The sequence below is a fragment of the Lontra canadensis genome, unplaced genomic scaffold (genome assembly GCF_010015895.1).
Source record: "Lontra canadensis isolate GAN:19392208 unplaced genomic scaffold, GSC_riverotter_1.0 scaffold23, whole genome shotgun sequence".
Lineage (NCBI taxonomy): Eukaryota > Metazoa > Chordata > Mammalia > Carnivora > Mustelidae > Lontra > Lontra canadensis.
The window spans coordinates 22022639-22041216 of record NW_022631017.1 but is presented as its reverse complement, the minus strand read 5'-3'; the positions used below and the strand labels follow the sequence as shown (position 1 = coordinate 22041216).

Genomic DNA, 18578 nt, shown 5'->3' with positions numbered 1-18578 from the left:
GATCACACTTGGAAAAACAACGAGGTAGAAGAATTATGAAAAACTCTCTCTTCCCACTTATCACACCCACTCTCTCAGCAAATCCTATTGGTTTTATCCTCAAGCAATATCTAGAATATGACTTTTTTTTTTTTACCATGTTTACTGTTGTCAACCAAATCTAAGTCATCATTATTTCTTGTTTGGATTCTTGTATCACAAACTTCCTTCCTAGTCAGTCTGCTTCTGCCCTTGTCTCATACCATCCATTCTCAATACAGTAGCCAGAGGGAATATGTGAAAACCTTAGATCATATAACACCTTTCTACCAAACCCTCCAATGATCTCTCTACTTCTCCCCCTTTCTCACTACCTACCTACATCAGCCCCCAGTTGTTTCTCCAAAACTAGAGGCATGCTCCATCCTCAACACCTACCCAGACTGTTTTCTTCAAGTGGTGTAATCTTCCTTCAGAGAGTAACATGACTTCCAGCTTCATCTTCTGTAGGTCTTTCCTTAGCGACTGCCTTCTTAGTGATCCCTTCTACAGAGACTTTACTTAAAATTCTAACCTTCCTGTCTGGGGCTGCCTGTCTCCCATATGCCATCCAACATACTGTACATTTTACTTCTTTACTTTACACCTTTTCCACATGAAAGTACCATGGAGGCAGGGATTTGTATCAATTTGCTGTATCCTTAGGTTCTCAAAGAGTGTCTGCCTTGTTGTAGGTTCTTGGTAAATATTTCTTGACCAGAGAAATGAGACCCAGACTCCCATTTTGAACTTGGCAGATAATGTGTGAGAACCATCAAATATTTCTTGTGTGCAGAAACAGTTGCCAGGAGTATAAATATAAGACTTGCCTCCAGAAAATGGTGCTATATGATGAGAGGAAGAATAAAGCAGATATTTCAATCTCAAACAATGACTTAAACACAAAAGATCCTAAGAAAAAGCAAGGAGAGGATTGGTACTGTTGTGAGAGTGGGTAGGTACATGGGTGAAAATCCAGTTGAAAAGTTTCAGAAGAGATTCCAGAAAACCGCATTTTGTAGCTGAGTTGTCCCCTACAAGAAACAGATGTGCTTTACTTCAGGTTCTACTGTTCATCATCAGCTGGAGCAATTTGAGGAGACTGGATCCCAAAGTTCCTGAAAAGGAAAGTGAGCAGGGTCTGACTAGCGGTGGTTCAAATTCACTCTTTAGGAAGCATTGGCTCTAAAAGAGAATGTAAAGCAATTTTAGATATACTTGAACTTGATTTTTATAAAGTAAGAGGAAATGGAGACTTTTCTTTCACCTTAATCTTCTCATTCAAAAAGTTCATCTGATGTTACGTATATAAAGCTTTATTTTGTGGATTGAACAGTAGGCTATTCTTACAAAGATGCAGATTTTAACTACCAGAGGATACTTTTTAGAGAGAAAAACAAAACTAAACTGCATTGTTTATCTGTCCTTCTGTGGATGAAGTGTTTGGCTTGATCTCAAAGGAGTGTACTCAATTCCACACCCCTCAGTTAATTTGATCATTTAAGTAAATGTAAATTCAAAAGCAATCAGTGAATATTCAGCTCAATGTAAGAAACATCACCTCCATGTTAGGTTTGTCACATTTCCAAAAGGAAGAGTTGATGAATGCTGAAAGAGTTGAAGCTTTTAAATCAATTAGAATTTTAAAATCTAAATTATTGTCAGGAAAATCAGTTCCTGCACGCATTGAGATTCTTACAATTTAACACAATAAAGAACTCAATTTCTATTCAATGTAAAATCCATTCTGTCAACCTGAATCGGCCACAAGAACACAAGTGTTATTTGGGGGCCTTCTTACACTGGATGGAAGATTGGGCTAGATCAAGCAAGGAAAGGCAACTTGTAAGGTCCCTTCCAAAACAAAGATTATTTAAATCCTATTATTTTATATTGAGATAATCTGATTATTCTGATTCCCTCACCTCCTCTGTTATTCTGCTTAACTATATCCTATCTTAAATCAGTTTATTGACAAGGGAGAGTGAGACTAATAACTGTCAAGATGACAGATTGAACTTTCAGACTTCAGGCTTATCATAGTTTTATGTGAATATGAGATGATAATAACAGGTAATATTTCTGTAGCACTTTACGTTGTGCAAAGCACTTGCAGGACCATTATTTCGTTTGCTATTTCCTCAACTCTGTGATTCACTTATTACTATCACAACTCATTCCCTGATAGAGAAATGGAATTCAGACATTCCACCAGACATACAGCCTGTAGGTCTTAGAATTAGGAATCAGACCTAGTTCTTCAGATTCCCCTTCTCTGTCCTACAATATCTCGATTTTATTTGCCCTCCTCCCCTTCCCCAAGAAAAGCAATACTGTAGGAGAAATAATGTTGTTATCCCTTTTTTACAGATAAAATCACAAAGATTGTAGGTGATAGAAGTGGGAATTAAATCTGGGCATACTGCCTAAAAATCCTGTGTTCTTTCATCTATAATGTATACTCGATGGTGGGAAGTTTTATTACTATTTGTGATGTGAGGAGGACCTAAAAATCTAAAGGTAGCAGCTGGGGCTAGCAGATAATTAGAGAGAATAAAATCAAGAAGACCATGGAATCCAGGCTTTCTCTCTTTAGGCCACTGACTACTCACATCCCACCATGTACTCCCAACCCCAGCCCTAGTTAACACTGGGAAGTGTTGACACAAGAACATAAATTGAGATTTCCAGGGAAATTAACATGGTGTGTGGAGAAATTCCACTTTTTTCTACTTTGACATCTCTTTTCTTCTTCCCCGGTTAGTCTATGAGCTCCTCAGAGGTCACAAAGCTATATTTTGTCTTTATATTTCACACCTATAATTAAAAATAGCTAACAGTTGGGGAGACAACTTAAACTTCTTAGTGTTAAATGTAAAATTCTTTACATCTGTTGGTTCATTTCATCTTTGTCATAACCCTGTAAAATAGGGATTATTATCCCTTCCCCCTTCTTCATTTTAAAGATGAGGAAATGAGGTGCATAAAGGCTAGGTAACTTCTTTAAGATTATAAAGCTAGTATATAGCAGAAAAGGAAGAAAGAAGGAAGGAAGAAAGGAAGGAATGGAGGGAGAGAGGAAGGAAGGGAGGAATGAAAGAAGGGGGGTGGTGGGAGAGGAAAGGAGGGGAGAGAGAAAAAGAGAGAGGGAGGAATAGAAAGAAGGAAAAAACAAAAGGAAGAAGAGAGAGACGGAGAGAGGAAAAAAGGAAGGAAGAAATGGATGGGAAAAGAGGAAGAAAAGGAAGGAGGGAAGGAAGGGAGGAAGTCATAGGCAAATGAAAGCTCAGAGTCAAGAGCCTCAGAGTGTTCCTCTTCAGGGTCATGTGACTAACACTTAACAGATCACTAGTACAATGGAAGTATGGGAAAGCAAGAGAGGACTGGTCTTCTGTACCTCTTGACCATTAGAGTGCATGCTGTTAGAATTTTTTTAAACCACCCATCCCCCATGTTCCACAAAGCCATAATGGAAAGGAATGAAGTGTCTTGCTTGAACACACAGAATTCCTATCTGCAGTGTAGCTTGCTTTCCTTGAGGGTTTGATATGATGTTATTGTACATTAATGTCAAGTCCGAATATGCTCATGAGAGGGTAGGTCACTCTGCTTATGCTTGAGACCCATTCAGTTTAACGTTTATCATTACTCTTTTCCTCCTCTGCAGTCTTTAGAACTCCACGAGGTTTGGGTTCCATTCTGTAGGCATCGTGGCACAGCCAAGGTGATGGGTCTGCAATCAGACACTTTTAGAGCACAATCAAGCTTCAGTCTCTTATTTGCTGTGTGATTGCTGGGCAGGTCTCTTCATTGCAGATTTGGTTTTTTACCTTACGCTACCTGCATACTGGAGTTTTTATAAAGATTAACTAAAATCTAAAGAAAAGCACTATGTAACCAGAGAAACACTTTGCAAACTTAAGGTATTGTGTCCAACCTCATAGAAATTTCTGCCTTGAGTTTACATTTCTTCCTTGTTTAGATTAGTTTACTTCAGTTTTGTTTTTGTGTGTTTGCATCCTCTTAATGTGCTCCCAATTATTTTTCAAAAAACATACATGCCTGTGAGTGTACTATAAATATTATTTGAAAGCACATAGTTTCTTTCCTGGCTACTTCCAATACATATTTCTGATGAACCCCTCTTATTTTTCTTTATTTACAGAAATCTTCAAAAGTAAAAAACATCAAAAATAATGAGATGCCACTGAAGCCAGCTGGGCAGTGAACATAAATGTTGCAATGGAAAAGTAAGCTCAGCCTTCAAGTGAAGACAACTATTCCCCAACAGACCTCAGAAGAAACTGGCCACTGCAAAGGAAAAAAAAAAAACCTCAAAAGTTTTAACAGATAATACTTAAAGAGAAACCTATGATATGGGATTCACATAGTCTATTCTGTTGTGTCCAAATCTGTATATATTGCTGTATTGTTACTTAGGACATATTTATTTAATGTGCATACTTTTTTGCAGTTCTTATTGTCCCTTCCACTCATGAGGCAATTGGAAATTAATTTCATCTTTCAGTTTCTGAGTAAAAACCAGTTGAAAATAGGATGAAAGCTCACCAAATATTTTCAGTTTTTGAGGATTTGTTTTGCCATTTTTCTAGAATTATCATCATTTGTGCTAAAAATAACTTTAAAAAGTAATTATATCTGAGAGTGATTTGAGATACCTAAGTATCTTATCTGATCTCCTTGGAGCTGTGAAAATTAGTTTGATTTCACATTTTCAGTTTGTTTGTAAATAAGTGTTTGAGGCTTAACAGCCAAAACTATCATGAGTCATGGGAATTCTCTATAACTTTCTCCCCTGACTCCTAACAACCAGAGTTCAGTATCATTGAAAATGATACTGAACTCTGGTTGTATCATTGAAAATCTGATAATATGTTCTATTTTTAATGTACTGTATACTAGATAACACTTTAGATGGATGCTTGTTAAGATTATAAGAAAACAATCTCATTTATGTATTGTTATGTATTAAGTTAGAGGGACAATATTATTTTGCCTCTAGCAAAATGAAGAGACAGAGAAATGATCTTGTTAGTTACACAGGAATTTAATGGCAAGCTTTGGGCTTTGTTCATAGGTCATACTCCATACAAAAACTGTTGGTTAATCCCCTATTTCATAATTATTTTATATTAGATAGAAAACTTTTTCATTGGTTTAGTACCAAAGAATTTTGGAAGACAACAAATCATGAAACATCTTTTCAACAGGAAAAAACAAAAACAAAAACAAAAACGCAGTAAGAGATCTTTCACACAATGTTTATATTCTGATTATAGCTTACTTCCCCTTACCTGTTTTTCTTTTTAAGCAGAAATGAATTCTGATTTCCAATACCCTAAAGATCATTTAGTGACTTGATGTGATGTTATAGTTTGTTATTTATAACTTCTGAATTTTCTGAGATGGTTTTGCCTTTACTTATTTTTCTGGTTTGTGCCCATGAGAACAAGAACTTTTCAAAGCTTACGTCCCCACATTTAAATTCCACAGAGAATCCTTTCTCAATTGAGCAATGTTGGCAAACTCCTAAAACTCATAGGCCAATTTTCTATTTTTCAAAAAACAGTGAATAATTAGTGGTTTTAATTTGGTATATGAGAACAATAAAACTATTACTTTTAGTAAGTTCAGTCCTTTGATAGGAAAATCAAGAGAATGCATGCCTTAGGTTTGGTCATTAACCACCTGGGTCTTTCTAGGGGACATTGTCTATAAACATCTCTAACTTCATACAAATCCTTTTAGGTACTTTGCTTCCAGGGCTATTGCTATTGAAAAGTGTTAATCAATGTCAAGTTCATCTGTGGAAGATTTTGGAAGGTTGAAAATAAATTTTCTAACTTTCTTTTGTTTGTATGTGTGTGTGTGTGTCCTTTATCATGTTTAACTGTGGAATGACTCATCCTATAAAAACTGAGTTAAAATTCTTTAACTGGAATTGAATTCAGCTTTTCACACTAAGGAGAATGCCTCCTGTGTTAAAGAAGCCACAAGCAGGGATCCAGAATTTGCCCTTCTGCCATAAGCAGGGACCCAGAATGCTGGACACAATGACCAAAGTTCACAGTAGGGTCAGGCTGTGTAGAGAGATGCCAAAACTCCCAATTATTAGTATTGCTCTCCTCTTAATAGAATCAGGCAAGCAACTTTATGAAGGGGATGAAAGGGAGTGAGAAATGAACTAAAGGTAAATTTTTTTTTTGAGATGTGTTTGGCTCTTATAATCAGGACTTTAATATAAAAAGTGTTTGTTTTAAGATCAAGGTCAACATTAATGAAACTTCTGGATGTTTATCCAAAGGCTCAAGATACATGTACTTCTAAAGGGAAGAGGATATATGAAATTTGTGGGAATATCTCCCAGGAAGCTGGAATACTAACAACTGAATCTGATAGAATGAAAGTATAAAAATACTTCCACAATTTTACCACTTCTACTGCTTCCACCTGTACTAACCCCATAGCAGGTCTCCTATTCTCACTGCCAATCGGTTTATTCTTAATGAAGTAGCCAGCATGATCTCATTAAAACACATATTAAAAAAAAAAAACACATATTATTTCTCACCACATTACTTCCCACCTCACTCAAGAGTAAAAGCCCAGATTCCTAAAATGATCTACAAAGTCCCACATGATTTATTACTGTCACTTCTCTGGCCTCTTCTCAGTCAATGAACTCAAGCCATGCTGGTCTCCCCACTGCTCATCCAACACGTCATGACAGTCTGGCTTCAAGGCCATCGCATTTGCTTTCTCTCTGTAAGAAATGCTTTTTGCCCAGATATCCACACACCTCAGTCCCTTGGGTACTGTACAAATGCCTGGCCAGAAGACACTTCTTCAAATTTTAGTCTCAACCCCACTTGGTTCTTCCTATCTCCTTCCACACTTTATTTGACTTTCCTCCCTAAGGATTGTTCCTATCTAACATGTTATATATCTTCAAATCTTTGAGGGGAGCACTGATTTCTGCCAATACACGTGGGATATGATTTGTTCTATGTTCACAATATTGGTCAGAAGAAAGTGAAGAAGGGGTTCAAAGGATTCATCTCAGGTTTTTTCTACCAGTATAGCTCTTGCTCCACAGACCAAGGGACCATTGCTGTGGTTCCAAGAGCCACTATGTATGTCTATTTTGATTATAACTTGAGAAATGAGGGAATGACCACTAGTAGTATCTATGGAACCAGTAAGCTTACTGTGAAATAGACTTTGCCCAGAAGACTCCATCTATTACTTGATCTATTTTATGAAAGGATAAACTCAAGCACTCTGTGCATGGCTGTTATTTTTATTTATTTCATACTCTGTCATTAAGATACTGAAGCCATGCTAAAGAGTAGGAGCTAGCTACATCCCCCTTTAGATGACCAGAAAGATACTTGTACTGAGGGGCTCTAGCCTCTCTGGCTTCCCTATTCTAATGTGACTGACACTCTTATCACTGTCTTGTCATTTCTAAGAAGAGTACAAATGATTGGGCACATGAGATGCCGCACCTGCATGTCTGAAGCTTCCAGAGTTATCCTTCTCACGTAGTGCTCCTATCTGCTTTCTCCCCTTTATTAAAGCTGAATAAACTTGATGCTGGGTGAACCTATGGTGTCTCATATATTTGATGGACAACATGAAAGAGAGATTCAGTGGTGTTTTCCTTGCAAGAATACAAAGGAAACAAAAAATACATAATAATTTTTTAAAAAGTTAGACACAACAGAAGAGAAAGCTAATGAGATGATAGACCTTAAGTTATGCAGAATGATTCAAAGAAGAACAGAAAATATAAAAGAGATGTTAAAAGATGTTGAGATGAGTTCAAGAAGGCATTGCATTTATGTAATTAAATTAAGAGAGTGGTATAAGGCTGACGTGAAGCAATATTCAGAGATGATATGTGAGAATTTTCTAGAATTGATAAATGATTCTAATTCTCAGATATTAAAAGTATAGCATATCTCAAGAAAGATAAAAAAGTAATTTAGCAACACATCATATTATAGTGAAATTTGAGAAGATGAGTACAAAGATAAGGCTAGGGCAATAATTGGGAAAACAGTAGACTTTTCTAAGGTCAAAACAGAAGCTAAAAGCCAGGGTTCTAGGGGAAAAACTCTCAAGAAATGTGAACCAAATTAAGTAATTTTTAAAAATAAGTATGAAGACTTTCACAGGTAATCAAAACCAGGATTTGCAGTGACTTGAATTCTCAGTACTAGACTACACAAAGGGTGTACTCTAAGAAAGAAAATAAATCCAGATATAAAGATCTGAGAATCAAGAAGGAATGGTTATGTTAAAAGAGAATTTACAGAATGGGAGACGATTTTTTGCATATATACATTCAACATAAAAATTATATCCAGAACATAAAAATAACTCCTACGAACCATTAAGTAAAAGGCAGACAACCTAATTTTAAGAGAAGTTAAAGGACTTAAGCAGGCATTTCATGTACAAGGATATCCAAATGGATAATGAGCATATGTAAATGTGTTCAAAATCATAGCAGTCTTTAGGAAAATGCAAATTAAAGCCACAATGACATGCACCATTACAAATCCACCAGATGGCTAAAATTTAAAGAAAAAAATGAAAAGAATAAGTTCTGAAGAAAGTGTGGAGCTATCAGAACTCACACATATTGCTGGTAGGAGTTTAATGTGATACATTTACTTTGGCAATCTGCAGTATCTACTAAAAATAAGCATATACCTACCTCTGACCCAGAATTTCCACTCATAGGTGTAAATCCAACAAAATTGAATGCATTAGGCTACCAATAAGACATGTACAAAGATGTTTGTATCAGCCTTACTCATAACAGCTCCAAAATGGGAATAATCCATGCCCATGAGCTGTAGATCAGACAAATCCTGGAAAATGAGGCAGCAACAATTTGAGTGCTATGATACACACAACAATGTGAATATATTTCAAAGCCACAGTGTTAAATAGTAGAAGTCATATCTGCTGGGGGCACCTGGGTGGCTCAGTCAGTTAGGTGTCCGACTCTAGATCTCGACTCAGGTCATGTCTTCAAGGTTTTGAAATCAAGCCCTGCACTGGGCACATTGGGCTCTGTGTTGGGCATGGAGCCTGCTTAAGATTCTCTCTTTCTGCCTCTCCCTCAGCTCTTCCCCCACCCTCTAAAAATATATGCTCTCTGATTCCATTTATATTAATTTTAAAAACAGGCAATACCAATTTATGTTAATAGAAGGAAGTATACTGTTTGCAGCATTGGGGTTGGTATGACTGGGAAGAGATACAATAGAGCTTTCTGGGGGCACAGGAAATGTTAATATATCTTAATCTCTGTTCTGGTTACACGAGCATACACATAGATATAAAGTCATTGAGCTTTACATGTAACAGTTGTGCGCTTTGTTGCATGTATATGATAAAGCAAGAGAATGATAAGAATAAGTTTCAAAACAGTACCTACCCCTACGGTGGAATTTGAGGTGGGATAGGGATGGGAACTTAAGGGACTTCGCGTATATTGGTAATGCTCTATTTCTTATGCTTGTGTGTGTGTGTCTGTGTATGTTTTTATTCTTGTATGTATTTATATGATATATATATTATATCATGTTATATTTAGGTTTTTGTATATATGAAATATTTCATAATAAATATAAGAAAAATGATATAAGTAAAACAGTGCTATTTGATGTGGCTAACAGAGGAAGTAGATATTCAGCAAACCTCCCTCAAAAGTGCACATTATAATCCCCTGCAAGCACTTTATTTTATTGTATGTAATGGTAGGCACATACTTTTGCTCTGCCTTTGCTCTACTACTCTGTTAGTAGGCATATACTTTTATCTTGCTGGAATGCATTTTTTCCTTGGGATAATCTCATAAATATTTTCATATATTTATCCCACATACTAATAAAAGATAAGAAACACATTTTCTTCAGCATGTTTCTTAAGATGCCCCCAAATCTTTTTGTTAAAAATAAATGTCTTCTACAATGTAAGCCAAATTCTTATCTTATACAATATTCAAAAGTAAAAGCTAAACTCTTTAGTCAGTGTTATCAAAGTATTTAACAGATAATGGTATTTATTCATTTTTAGACATAACCCTGATATTTAATTGAATTCTTTTTATTTCTTTTTGTACAATATGAGGAAACCTCAAGCTTGGGCTGCGTACTTACAATGAATATTAAGATACGTGAGGAATTCTTATTTCTAAGTTAGAGGTTGATAGTGAAATAGTGGCAAAACTGTTTTAAGTGGTCATATCCTTGACTAGACTCATAGTATGCCATTGGGGGAGAATGGCCAAATCTTTTCTCATCTCTCATTACATGGAAATAATTGCCTGATAATAATTTCATCTGGATTACTGGTTCATATACTTAAAGTATTAAAAAGTAAAAGCTATCCATATTTTTTTTCTCATTTAGATCCTGAAAGTCTAAAATATTAATTCACTTTATCAGAGTCTGTTAAAAATATGTTTCATTTATGAGAGTGAGAATTAGACCATATATTTTGTTTTATGTTACTTTTGGTGATTTTTGTCATTGTAGAATGTTTTGAGTAACTGAGTTATTTTATTTTGATATATGTATGCAAAGATGTACTCAAAATACTACTACATTCTATTCTCACAACAAAGTATAGGGAAAGGAAATTTTGAACATGGGTTTAGAAAGTTTTGGAACAACTTGATAACCCAGGACTAATAACCCACAAGCCATGGAAATTAAAGGTGAAGTTAGACTTCAAATAAATCTATATATACAGGACTGTTAAAGTGGGGAATAAATAAAACTGCTAACAAGGTGCTTTCAAATTCCATATGGATACTAATACTGGGAATTTGGGCATAGGAAATGGAATTAGTAGGGAATCTGGGGAATTCTCCAAATCACAAGTTTTTCTTATATTTTAAAATGATAATTTATCCATATGCTTGAAAATAATAATAAATGCCCATAATAATAAATAGGAAATCATTTTGTGTGACAGAATTTTAGTTTCAAAGGTTTTTAGTTAAAAAATAAAGAGATGATAATAAATGCTTGATTTATTATTCTTAAGAGACAATATATTGTGATAAAATGTAAAAATATTTACTTGAAATAGATATTTGATTATTAGAAAAAAGTTAAAGAAGGGAACATTAATGAAATAAATGTTAAATAAAAATCATTAAAATTAAATGATAATAAAACAATTATTTATTGTTTAACATTAATTATTCTTATAATCAAATTTTACAACACAAAAAGCAGCAAATGTCCTCATCCATAATCTTGATCTTTGTTCTGAGACAAATATTCCAGGCATAGAAAATGTTTCATTATTGTTGGTTGAACTATTAAGATGAATTTTTAGGGTACATGTTGTTTTCTATACACTCATTTCAATAGTGAAAAGATTTTGTCACCTTGATTTTGATATTGCTTAGGCTGTATTAGATTTAGATCAGTTTCTGATTTCATGTTGGGGTATTCAACAACATTCCTGTCTTCTTTTTGCACTTCTTCTGTTAAAGTAGCTACAAAGAACTATAGCTTAGAGCAAATATTTAATCACTGGAAATGCCAAGCAACATTACTAAGATACTGTAACCTTCCAAACTCTGGGTGAGGTCAACAGTACTCCACAGAATCATATGCCCAAACTGACAACTAGCAGTTTTAATGCTTCTGACACTTGATATTTTTTAACTTATTCATCAATTTATATAAAGTGAACTATGCATATAAACTTATTAATTTTATTTTTATTTGCAAGAATACCTCACCATTAACCACAATCAGGGCCACAAACACCCAATTACCATCTGGCAACAGCAATAAGAAAGCATGAATGATTAGATTTGGCCCCTTGTCTCCTACCTGCTGCTGTTCTGATTCATAGATATGTCCGCCTTAAAGTTTGACTCAGTGATGTCAAAACATAGGCTTAAACATAAATTATGAGGAGCAAAGGAGAAGGCCTGTTTTCCCCTGATTTCTGCAAGTATAAAACTTACCGATACTTATTTTAAAATACTATTTCAAATGTTTTGCTCAGTAAATTCATTTTAGGATACCAACCATTTATGTCATTTCTGGAGAGTATATTTAAACCAATCATAAATGGGAATTTTAGTAAAATTTTAAATTTTATTTTAAATTGAATAGTATGTCCAGAATTATAATCTACATTTTAAATTATCCTAATTTATTTTCTCTAAAGTAATTGGAAACTTCCCCACTGGAAAAAAGGAAGCTCAGTTTTTATTTTTTTAAGTGTTTCTGTGACCAGTTAGGTTCCTATTCTAACAGCTGGCAGCTCTATTAATTACGTTTAATGATAAAATTACACTGATCTACTTAGTCATTCAATTAAGATAAAAAGCTTAATAATCTTTCAGATTTCATTAACTACTTCTAATAATAAAATTATATGGATCTATTAGCCACATAATTAAGGTAAAAAGTCTAAAAATCTTATAGATTTCATTACTTATTTTTAGAAATTTTCTGGATAGTAAGAATGGCATGGAACTTAAAATATATTGTATGAATAATTAATTCTTGCCTTATAATACAAAAGATCAGAACAAATTCTTGGGAAAATGTCAAACCAAATATATTTTATTTTATGTATCATATCGTTATTTTTAATGTCCAGCATTTATAATACGAGGGCCAGAGCTTTCTCCCCAACTCAAGTTTATACATTTTCAATTGGCTTCTAAAGCCAATAAGAATACTTCTTGTCTAATTTGGTTTCTGGGAAGACTTCTTCAGGTCTTCAGTGGTCAACTAGTCAAATGGAATTACATTCTTCATCTTCTCCAGCTCTTTTTTATATTCCTCAATTCTGGCCTTTGAGAAAGACGAAAGGTCAGCACAACTGTTCACATCTTCTTTTTCTTCAGCATCCATCCCAACAGTATATTTACCCTTGGCACAGGAACCTTCAGGGCATTAAACTTCTTCTCAAAGTCATCTACCAACCCAGCATTTGCCACATTGGCCTTCTAGTAAGCCCAGTCGATAGCAGGTGGTTTCTTGAGATAGTAGCCAATTTGGAGGTAGGTGTCTCTTTCCAGGATTTCGTGGAGTCAAAAATGGCCTTCTGGTTTCAGCATATGATCTCTCTGAAAGTTACCCAGTCAATGAATTTTAGAACAAGTTTTCGCCCAGCCGTCTTGAGATCCTTCACCGATGGCCCACAGTCCACAGCAGCAAGGAATGGCTAAACCAAATTTATTTCAGTTAATTTATACCACCATTAAACAAGTATAAAACAACAATTTTAAATATATGCAAAGTCAGTGACAGTAAAAGACAAAGAAAAATGAAGTATATTTATATATTTACTTTTACAACAGCTTTGTTGAGATATAATTGACAGAGAATAAACTGCACATATTTATAATGGAAAGTTTGAATAATTTGGACATATATTTAAACCCTAAAACCACCATCTCTATCAACATAATGAACATATCTATAATGCCAAGAAATTTCTTCATGTACCTTTGATTTGGTCTTCTTACTTTTCTCAGTCACTTCTTTCTGACTGCTTTCTGTCCTCTTTCTATCACTATGAATCAGTTTGCATTTTTCCAGACTTTTTATAAGTGGAGTCACAGAGTCTATAATTTTTTCTTTTACTTCTGTGCCAGTGTAATTATTTTGAGAGTCATACATGCTATATTGCCTATATAAATTTTTTAACCTTTGTCTTGCTGTGTTCCATTGTGTGGATATACCACAAGTTGTTTATTCATTCACAGGTTGATAGACATTTTTATTATTTCCAGTTTTTGGCTATTACAAATAAAGCTACTAGGAACAACTGTCTACAAGTTCTTTTATTATATATGCTTCTATTTCTGATGGGTAAATATTTAGGAATGACATGTCTGGGTCATACAGTAGGTATATATTTAACTTTTTACGAAACTCTCAAAATATTTCCCAAAATTATCCTATGTTCATTGTTCATTTCAATCAGCTGCATATGAGATTTCCAGTTGTTCCCCATCTTTGGTGTGCTTAATCCTCTGTGTGTGTGTGTCTTGCACTGTGCCACTATGCATAATTTTCAGCTACCGTGGTTTAGTTAAATAATACCAAATAATAACACTCCCCTAATAACACAGTTCAAAATTTAGTATCACAGTCAATGAGCTAAGTTTACAAAGTGCAAACAGGGATGCTAGCTCTTCATTCCACAAATCTCTATGTAAAGAACACATGTACATATTGATCAGTAGCTAATTACGTCATTTCTTTTGAAATATGTTAGTGGCTGCTCACTCACGGCACCTCTGTCATTCCTTGTGTTCACACAGGACAGCCACGCATGTAATTGTGTTGCTCCCTGGTCTCCCAGTGATAAACTCAACTGACATTTAGAAAATTAGATAGTTCAAAATGGGTGTCAAAGACGCCAATGAAAATGAGAATGCAGCAAATAAATGAAAGGCAATGACACTGGCAGTAAGATTTGTCAGACGTGAATGCAGTTGGAAGTGAAGCTGACTATGGGAATGTTGACTTGGCTGCCTCGGAGACTCTAGGTATGCAGCCTGAGCAACCTGGTGATGGCCAGCTGAGCAGCATAAAGGAGGAGGAAGATGGGGAGGTGGCGACTGCACAAACCTGCACATTAGAGGAGCTCTTGGCATATTTCACCGCATTGCAAGGATGCAACGCTGGAAGCCATTCAAACTTAGAAAGGAAAATGACAATTCACCAAGGTATGCTCACTCTGCATTGTCAGAGACATGGGGAGAAGGAGGCAAGGACTGGCCGCATTCCTCTTGGTATGTCTTTTACAAAGAAATAGGACACCTTAATTCTCAATGTTCCCAATGCTTTCACTTACAGTATATTAGACAAATATGAGTTTTACTATTGTTTTTCATTTCCTTACACATTTTTAACTGACAGTAAGTTGTTTTCATGTTTAGGCAAAATTTGTAAAGATCATGGAACAATTTTAAAAATTCTCATTGACAGTTAAGCTCACTATGCAACATCAGCTTGTACATTTTTATGGTTCCTTGCCACTGTGTAAAGCAATGATTGAGGGTCTAAATTATAGAGGTATTATTGTTTCACCTTGACAATAAACACACTACAGTTTCAACATAACAAAGGGACAGTGTTTCAACTATATTAAATAGAAATATATCTATTATATAAAATAGAAAGTGTTGCCAAAGTAGGAAATGGATGATTAGTAACTCCAATCAGGGAACAATGTTGTGGAAAGAGAACGTCTCAGGTTAGACGTGGAAAGAACGTGTCAGGTTAGACGTGGAAAGAACGTGTCAGGTTAGACCAGCTAATGTGTTAAGAGTTGTTAAGTTAACATTAACTTAAGTCATTAAGTTAATTTAAGAAGTTAAGAGCTTCTTCTCACTGCATCAAACTCTCCTGCATCTCAGTGGTGATGTCAATTTCTCATTATTCTAAAGCCATGAAGAGTCATTACCCACGATGTAGTATTACCTTCTAGTTATGTTTCAAGGCCATATACTTCTCTCAGTTTCTTTCTTGCCTTCCCATGTTCTCCTCTTCCATTCCATCTCAATCAGGTTAGTGCACTGCAGACTTCAAACATCTCTGTAAGTTCTGCAAGACGTTCTTCAAGCAGACGTCATCATTCCTGCCTCTTCTCAACCACTATATATAGTACATAGGGTACAATGTGTCTTCAGGGTTGTGCATACTTGTGAATATTTTCAGTAATTTTCCGGTATTCAGGTCTTTGTATCTGCCATGTCACATTGTAGATACACAATACATGTTTTTTTTTAATAGATGAATATCTAATGCTGTATAAGTTCAATACACTATGTTGCCTTTAACTTAGATTTGTATCTTAAGCTTTCTCTAGTCTCCTGAATGCTTAACACAATAGTTGAATGAAAGTGTGAAATGAAGAAATTTGTTCATTGATGAATACAAGTCAGACTTGAGCAGTGGGGCAGCCTGCAAGACAACATGTGACCCAGGAGCTATTTTTCTAAGACTGGTGAAAAAATGAGAGAACTAAAAATTATTGATATTGTATTTAGAGCATTTTGCCCAGAGTTTACTTTTAGTGTACATATGTGAAAATTTGATAAGCACTGAAAGCATTGTTTTTTTTTCTTTGAGTGTTAGTGAAGCTTTATTGGAATTAGATTTAAAAAAAAGATTTAAGGCCAAATCAATGTCAAAGATAAAATGGTTATATGTTATAATAAAAAAAATTAGACTATAAATTTAACACATTAACAGAAATTTAACAACTGTAAGTACTTACCCTCTATATCTTAGGTTTAAAATAGATAAAGCTAAAAATTTCACAAGAAATTAAAAAAATAGGCAATTCTACAATTATAATGGGTGATTTTTAATATACCAATCTCTACCATGGAACAAGCTGATTTTTTAAAAAGTTTTAATTAACTTAATTAACTTAATCAAGTCGACATATAGAGAATACATTCTATGTAAAATTGTCTACATACTGGTCATAAGGCAATCTTTTAAAGGGTTGAAATAACACAGACTATGTTAATTGTACTAATATCAAATAGAATTACATTATGATCCAGCAATTGCACTACTAGCAATCAACCTGGAGAATACAAAAATACTAATTCAAAGGGTGACATGCACCTAGATGTGTATAGCAGTATTATCTACAACAGCATTGATTTTGAAGTCAGAGTGAACTGAATTCAGAGCCACCTTTGTCACTTACCCACTGTAGGATCACAGGAACGGAAGTCCATTTCTTTCCTTATAAAATGGGGTGGGTGGCACAGCTGTTGACATCTGTCTCCAGAAGTGTCATGGAGATTTAGAGATGGCTGATGCGCACGAGGAACTACCCAGCGTCTGGCACTTGAAATGTACACGGTCAACATTAGTCTCTTTCTTCATTTCCCCTCTGTTTTTAGCTTGCAATCCTGCATCTGTTTTCAGTATCAATAATAAATATTATTGATATTTGAAAGAAATAATCTTTTAAAGCATTTGAATTCTGTTAATAGTAATCATCCATTTCATAGTAATTTTTAATTGGTATTCATTTTTTATTTGTATATCGACCATGAAAAATATAAAATACTTTGTTGTCAAGTAATTATCAGCTATTATTATTTCTTTGTATGCATATGAGCCCTCCCTGCCAGATTATGTGTATTCAACGTTTGAAACCTGCTGTTCCTATTGTCTGATTTCAAACAGTTGAGTAAAATAAACAATGGTTCAAAATCCATGCATGCCATTTTAATCAGTTAATAAGGGACAATCTGTAGCAGAAGTCTTAAAATATTAGTTTACCTCTTAGGGCTAAAGTTGGCAAAATTAAGTCCAGTCTCCTGTGTTTAGCAAAGTTACCACCCTTCTCATGACGAGTAACACTCTCGCATTTCAATGTATTAAATTCTATAGCTCATATACCCAAAGCTGTAAATAGTAGTATAGGTATTGTATATCTATACTATATAAGTGTATTAAAGCCAACTTCTTAGATTGCAGTTGTTTCCCATTATTATTTTATTATTTCATTTTTTAAAAATTATTTATTTATTTTACAGGGGAAGGGCAAAGGGAGTGAGAGAGAGATAGAGAATCTCAAGCAGACTCCCTGCTGAGCAAGGAGCATGACGCAGGTCTTGATCTCATGACCCCAAGATCATGACCTGAGCTGAAATCAAGAGTTGGACGTTTAACTGAATGAGCCACCCAGGTGGCCCTATTTTATTTTTTTTATTTTAAAATATACCAATATATATTTTACATAATTTAAGTATAAATTTAAGTATAATTTAAGTATAAATATAATATCTTAATTTAAGTATAAGTATAATATAATTTAAGTATAATTTAAGTATAAATATATAATTTAAGTATAAATATAATATCTTAAGAATTAAATAACATTAGAGGGGACACCTGGGTGACTAAGTCATTAAAGCGTCTCCCTTCAGCTCAGGTCATGATCTCAGGGTCCTGGGATTGAGTCCAGTGCTGGGTTTCCCACTCAATGGGGGGGTCTACTTCTCCCTCTTCCCCTCCCCAATGCTTGTATGGTCTCTCTCTCTCTCAAACCAATAAATAAAATCTTTTTTGAAAAAAAGAATTAAATAACATTATTATTTTTCAGACAGCATGTACTATTTTATTGAAGTCCTGGAAAGCTTTCAATACAGAAGTGAACAGTCTGGCAAGGGGCAGATGGCAGACATGCTGGCCCTTGAGAACAGAAGTAAAAGAGAAATCACGTCATCAACAGCTTAATTTTTAAATTTTACTTAATTCACAATACCTGCTAAACTTTTGCCATATGACTGAATTCTAAGCAACAGTGGAGAAATGAAGAGCGGGCTTGATTATAGGAATGACCACTAGATGTTGCTAGTCATCTAGTTCATAAATCCAAGAGGCCCTATTTTCCTAAAGCTTGCTTCTTCTCCCTTTTAGGCGCCCATACTTCACTTTTTTTCTTTTCTTTATTTTATTTTATTTTATTTTATTTTATTTTATTTTATTTTATTT

The 18578-nt window shown here is 34.6% G+C and overlaps 1 protein-coding gene and 1 pseudogene across 2 annotated transcripts in view; one reads left to right on the top strand and one right to left on the bottom strand.

Moving 5' to 3' along the window:
- Window positions 1-4342, top strand: part of THEMIS (thymocyte selection associated) — a 184435-nt gene extending 180093 nt beyond the window's left edge. For both annotated transcript variants that reach the window (XM_032862500.1, XM_032862499.1), the window contains one exon: window positions 4184-4342. In XM_032862500.1, the coding sequence (XP_032718391.1) occupies window positions 4184-4246 (63 nt within the window). In that variant the 3' untranslated portion in view covers window positions 4247-4342. The remainder of the gene's footprint in view (window positions 1-4183) is intronic.
- An 8393-nt stretch (window positions 4343-12735) lies between these two features.
- LOC116870370 lies at window positions 12736-13721 on the bottom strand (annotated as a pseudogene).
- Between the last annotated feature and the right edge of the window lie 4857 nt (window positions 13722-18578).